At 36.2% G+C, this 6874-nt stretch overlaps 1 protein-coding gene across 1 annotated transcript in view; it reads right to left on the reverse strand.

The window, feature by feature from the left end:
- The window catches only part of LOC110271527 (plasma membrane ATPase 2-like), a 16058-nt gene extending 12858 nt beyond the window's left edge, over positions 1-3200 (reverse strand). The window contains exons 1-5 of the mRNA XM_021122488.1: positions 3063-3200; positions 2703-2910; positions 2389-2627; positions 2263-2295; positions 2036-2166 (exon numbers count right to left, since the gene is read on the reverse strand). Coding sequence (XP_020978147.1) covers positions 2036-2166; positions 2263-2295; positions 2389-2627; positions 2703-2910; positions 3063-3200 — 749 coding nt within the window. The remainder of the gene's footprint in view (positions 1-2035; positions 2167-2262; positions 2296-2388; positions 2628-2702; positions 2911-3062) is intronic.

The raw sequence follows: 6874 nt of genomic DNA on the forward strand, positions 1-6874 counted from the left end.
AATTTTTTACTTTGAAAAAGAAACAACGAATATATTAAAAGATTAAATTTTATATTTTTATATAATTTTTTCATTAGTAATTTTAAAGTATACTCTTACGTAGTGTTTGTTTTGAAATACTGAGATGAAGATTAGAGAATTGAGACTCAGTATCATGTTTGTTGGCCTAGAGATTGGTATTAAAATTTCAGTCATCATCTCCAAAATTTTAGTATTTCAATACCTCTAAAAAATAGAAACACAAAAAACTAAAATTTTTTAGGACGAAAACTAAAACTTTAACAAATAATTCTTTCCAAAATACCCTTATCCCAAATTACTAATTTTAAGTTCACCCTCGTTCAGTTTTTCAACCACCACCTCTGTCCTATTGCTGCTGCCAGGACCACCATCTCTCACCTTCCAACTCCACCCCATCTCTCATTCCTACTATCTCAACCATCATCCTTCCTTGCATCCATCATTACTAACAACAATAATATCAAGACAATAGCAAAATTAGAACAATAATACCAACAACAATAATATCAAATATATCTCAAAATCAGAATAGAGAGAGAAGAAAGAAAGGAGAGGAAGGAAGGTGGAGGAGATGGCAGCATAGAAAGAAGAGCTGCCGACGGGTGCTGGGTGATAGCGATGGAGTGCGAGAGTGAGAGCATGAGAGCGCGAGAGAGATGTGGGTGCTGGGCAACAGCAACGGAGCACGAAAATGACCTGGGTGCTGGGCAACGGCGATGGAGTGCGAGAAAGAGCGTGGGCAATGACAGAGAGTATGTACGGGAGAGAGAGAGAGAGAAAGAAGGAAGTGAAATCAGCAGTGAAGAGTGGAATAAGGGGTGTGATTATTGTTGACGGAGGCAAAAGCCATTGAAATCGGCAATGAAGAGTGGATTCTGCAATGAAACGAAGAAGAGAGGGGAATAAGAGATATGATTATTGAGATTCAGTAAAAAGAGGAGAATGACTAGGGGGTAGGTAGGGTTCTTTTTAAATTTTTTTAATTAGTGAGGGTATTTTAGTATTTTTACTTATTTAACTCTTTGTATTTATTTTAAACTAAATAAAATATTAAGACATAATTCAATTTTATACATTTTTACACTAAACACAATACAAAATTTATTTTAATCTCCATCTCTTAGTCTCAATTTCTCAGACTCTTAATTTCAATTTTTCAGTGTTTGTTTCTCTTCTAAATACTATCTTAGATAAACCCTTACGTGTTTAGACTTTTAGTCACTACAAGAAAATACGTCTATTGCCACGCTTTTAAAGCGTGGCGAAAAGCTAAAAAAAGCGTGGCGATAGCTTTTTGCCACGCTTTTTGAGCTACCGCCACGCTTTTGAAAGGGTGACCTATTGCCACGCTTTTTTTTTGCCACGCTTTTTCAGCCTATTGCCACGCTTTTTTTTGCCACGCTTTTTTACAAACTGCCACTTGTAAAAATGTGGCCTTATGTGGAAGATATGGCCACGCTTTAAAAGCGTGGCCATATGGGAGATATAGCCACGCTTTTGAAGCGTGGCGATAGAGAGAGATATGGCCACGCTTTCAAAGCGTGGCGATAGAGAGAGATATAGCCACGCTTTTGAAGCGTGGCGATAGCAAGATATGACCACACTTTAGAAAAGTGTGGTCATAGCTAGAGATACGGCCACGCTTTAAAAGCGTGGCAATAGCCTTGTAAAATTTAAAAAAAAAATCCTTTTTTTTTATTTTTACCTTTATCAATATAAAATATAAATTTTTCATTTCTTTTTTATTACCAAACTTATATTACAAGACAAATCAAATAATAATTATAGACATATATAATTTTTGTTATAATTGTTTTATACATTAAAAAATATACTCAAATACAAAATAAATCTCGAGTTCAAATTCTAAAACTAAAAACTGAAGAAAAATACAAAAACAATACAACTTAAATCTTAAGTCCTTCGCTGTTCCTCCTTCCTCTAGCCCTCTTAAACTTCTTTCCTCTAGATCATACATAATTGTAGCTAATGTTACTATAACTGTAGAGAAGACCTCCAAATAATGCATTTTAAATATGGTATTTGAGAGCAGATAGTAATACCATCGTTGAGAATGGCTATGACAAGAACCATAAAGGGAGGAAAGTTAAATTCCCAAATGCATGTGAGTAACATAAAGCCAACCTGCAACCCAAAATAAACTGAAAATGAGAAGGAAAGAAAATGATGGCTTGATCACTGCTAAATTCTCCATATATCATATATGCACTTATAACTTACCACAATACGGATGGTGATAGATACATCATATATCTGCAAAAGAAAAATAAAATAAGGTTTTGAATTTTTTCTTACAACAAGGACTATTGCAATATTTTCTTAATATGTTCGTAGTTGGGGGATTACTGTGTAGTTTTTCATTCTTTGGAAAATTGCACGGCTAGTTAAAACAGCACTTATGATCACACTCAACCCAGGTTCTGTTAGAACTATATCAGAGGCACTTCTTGCAGCATCTGTTGCATCTGCTACAGCGATACCTATGTCTGCTATCTTCAAAGCTGGTGCATCATTCACTCCATCACCAGTCATCCCACAAATGTGCTTTCTAGCTTGTAACCTCTTCACAATCTCATATTTGTGCTCTGAGGGAACATATATAATCAGAAAATAGACAAGAATTTGGATTAGAGCTTTTCTGTGATTGCTATTATACTTACCAGGAAAGACACCAGCAAAACCATCTGCATTCTCTATAAGATCATCGACGGGAACAAAAGCAAAATTATCTTTGCTTTCTCCTAGCAGCGACGAAGAAGGATACATGTTAGAGCCCATTCCAAGATGCCTTCCTGTTTCCTTAGTAATTGCAAGCTGATCACCTGTAAGGGTATTTTTTTTCAAGAGTATGAGATGTGATCCGTTTCCCTTCTTGGTTACAAACAATTAATTCCTGAGACAAATTTCTGGAGGTAAAATCTCCCACTAGTAGTCAGTAAGGCATCGGTTTTATTTTTTAGTTTTTCAAATGATTCGAAGATGATCCAAAAGAGTAACCAGGTTGGTAGTTGAAATAGTACCTCCTTTGGGTCTGCTAACATAGATACAATTGCACAATCAATTGCATCTTGGTTCTCTAGCCTTGATGCCCTTGCAGCCATAAGTACAACCATGTGCTGATTAACTCCATCAGCAAAGACCTGCCAGATATTGATCATTGTTGGAAAAAGAAGAAACAGGTTAGTATTTTGAAAACACATGAATGGCTGTATAGACAATGGAGTTACTCTTTGTCTTTCCATTATCTTCTTTCTTTAAGAAATTATCTTCTTTACATTTAACTATGTTTCAAAATGTTAGGACAAATGAGTTATCAAACCTCAATTAGATTCTTGTCCACTGTAAGCTTGTTGAGAGTTAATGTGCCTGTTTTATCACTGCATAGGATATCCATTCCGGCCATTTCTTCAATTGCAGTCATTCTCTTTGTTATAGCACCCTGCAAAGATTTATATCATTAGTACCTAACCTATAATCATTAGATAATAACTTTTATCATTAAAGGATAACAAGTAGGCCCTGTTTGGTAACTGCACCAAGACAAAAATATAGAGTACAAACCTATTTGAAGGAGATAGATACAGAAATAGAAAAAAAGTTTCTATCTAGGAACAAAATGTGCCTGATTTTCTATGTAGTCTCTGTCTTCGTGTTTCTATATTTTAGTTCTCAGGCACTTAAGTACAACATTACATTCCATCCTATATAGCTCAACAAAATGTGTGAATCAATAAACTAAATATAACCTGCTGAGACAATTTGTGTGAACCAATAGCCATTGTAACTGAAAGGACAGTTGGCATTGCAATAGGAATTTCGCCAATCAGTAACACAAGGAGGTTATCAATACCAACTCGGTATTTTCTTTGCTGTGGACCCCTGATGCTATTTTACAAATGCTATGTTTACAAATGCTATTTTACAAATGCATATCATGGACAAAGGAGCAAAATTGATTAGTAAGTTTCTGATGGTGCTTTCATGGTAAAATTTATCTTGCTAACAAGAAGTAAGCAATAACAATGAAGCATGTTGAGTATAACTAAAATTATAATTGAAAATAGCAGTGTTATTGAGCACAAGCTGATAGAAATTCTTCCCATGACTGCATGAGTATGAGAGCAAGTGTGTGCCTGTGCATGGTACGTTATGCACCTTAACCACGGGGTCCGTAGAAATCATCTAGTACTTGGATCACGAGACGGCCAGCAGGCCAAGAAAGATTACAAGCTGCTCCAATGGAAACCATGTACTATGAATAATAATAATCAAATAAAAATATGGTGTTAAATAAATAAAATGACAAAAATTAAATAAGTATCAACTCAGTTTTCTTCTCATCAAACTTAGTACTATGAATCAAGCAACTCAATATTGAGATTTCAATTAGTTCATGCAAGTAAAAGAGCTCATTAGGTCAAATACAGATGAACCAAGCGGTGCTGAAGAAAATTAAACAAAGTAAAAGCATTAATAAGAGAGTTATATATATATAGGTACCATTGAATCAATGGATTTCTAGTTCATGTAATACTCCTCAAGCTTTTGAAGCTCTTGAGAGAAGTTCTGCAAATATAGGAAAAAGGCACCTGAGGCTAAGATTGGAACAGAGTCAGGTAGCAGCAGCAAAGCAAAAGCAGATAAGCTATTCAATCAATCAGTTTATAATTTCTTATAAATATAAATCAAGCTCATTAACAGCTTCTCATATCAGATTATATTGTTCTAGTATGATTTTCAAATGAAAAAAATATGGAATCCATGAATTACCTTTTTCAATGATTTGGAGTGCTTACAGCTAAAGAACCACACTCAGCAATGATTTTGTTCAGCATAAACACAAAAAAAAAGAACAAAACTTAGTTGCACAAATGAACCAATTAACCTTCTGAGATTTAACTACTATAATGACAGCAAAAGAACCACGTTCGACATTATTATATGAGGCTCAAACAAATATCATTTAAACTTCTCTAACTACTTACGAATGGAAGAATCAGGGAACTAGGGAAGCACAAATGAATCAGAGAATAAACATAAACAAAGAAGCACAAATCAATTTTTTTCAGATGAGAAGCCAAACCCTGCTACTAACCTTGTTCTTAGGGAACTTGACGGCACCATCGGTTCTCTCCTTCCACCGGTTTCTTTCCTTGTCGAATCTGTAAAACTTCGATTTCCTAAAATCAATTGGAAAAGAGTAATAACAATTAAAAGCATAGATTTACTCAACAGCTGCAACGGTTCTCGCGGCTCCCTCATCGGCAACCAGGAAGCACGACGGTGACTGGCGAGGGAGCAGCTCCTCTTTCCCCTCCTCGGCGGTGGCGAAGTGCGAAGCTCCTCCAGCGGCGATGATGCGTTTGGTGACGGCTGATGGGATATTTTCGCGGAGAAACGAATTTCTCCAAAACACCCAAAACTAACCGGCAAGTGCACTGGGTCGCATCAAGTAATGAAACTCACGGGAGTGAGGTCGATCCCACAGGAATTGATGGATCAAGCAACTTTAGTGGGTGATTAGTTTAGTCAAGCTATCATTTAAGTGAGATTGGGTGAAATTGTAACCAACAGGAAGTAAAGGACAATGAATTTAAAGTTGCAGAATGTAAATTGGCAAGTAACTTAAGGGGCAAGAAATGTAAATTGCAAGAATCTTAAATTGCAAGAAATGTAAATTGCATGAAATTAAAGGGGAATAGGTGCTGGAAATTAAAAGGAAGCAGTAGATCAAGTAACTGAAAAGTTAAATTGCAGGAAGAATAAATCAAGATCATAACAACTTAAACGTAAAGTGCAGAGGAACAAAAGTGCTGGAAAATAAATTGGGAACAAGGAGATCAGAGAGCAATCACTCCAAGAATCAGAATGTGAAATCAAATGCAGCAGATTTTAAACAGAAGTGCTTGAAGAATTAAAAACAGAAAGTAACTGTGCTTAATTTGCAGCAATTTAAAAGGATGTTGAAGATCTCAGGAGTGGATCCTTCCTTGATCCAACAAGAGAAAAGTTGCAGAGAATTAAAAGAAAGATTGCAGAAGAAGTAAAGAGAAGTTGCAAATAGAGAATGAAAACAGAATTCCTTCCAATCTCAATTCAAGATTCAAAACAGAAAATGAAAATTCAGAGAGAGAGAGCTCTCTAGTGGAGTCACCCTCCCTTCTCTCTATTCGGGCCTCCCTTCTAAAATGAGAATGATGCCTTATATAGGCATTTTTACAAAATGAAAATGAAATTCAAAATAAATTACAATTAAAATAAAATTTCTATTCTAACTATCTCTTGTGCCTTTGAGTGTTGATAATGGGCCCTTGCTCTTGATGGAATTGGGTTGATAGAGGCCTTGGTTGATTGCTCTTGGAGTTGGAGAGAGAACCGAATTGAACTGGGTTGGAATCATGAAAGCTTGAGTAAAAGTTGGAGTAAAAGTTAGGGTCTAACTTTTGCTCCAACTTTTCATATCAGCACCCTTCCTTGCTGATACCAACGTTGGGGCAAAAGTTAGGGGTCAAACTTTTGCTCCAACGTTGGCCCCCTTGTGTGCATGTGTGGGGTGCTACTTTGTCCTCTTGTCAACGTTGCCAATTTCATGCCAACTATAGACTATTATATATGGTTGGAAAGCTCTAAATGTCAGCTTTCTAACCCAATTGGAATCACCTCAATTGGACATCTACAACTCAAGTTATGCTCCTTTGAAGAGGACAAGGTTGCTGGCCTTGGTGTGCAGCGTTTGAGGTAAAGTTTGCCTCAAACGTGATCGAAAATGGCAGTTCTAGAGGCTCAAACATATTGTCCACCCCATACTATTAGACATTGTTGGAAAGCCCTA

This window comes from Arachis ipaensis, chromosome B04 (assembly GCF_000816755.2).
Source record: "Arachis ipaensis cultivar K30076 chromosome B04, Araip1.1, whole genome shotgun sequence".
NCBI lineage: Eukaryota > Viridiplantae > Streptophyta > Magnoliopsida > Fabales > Fabaceae > Arachis > Arachis ipaensis.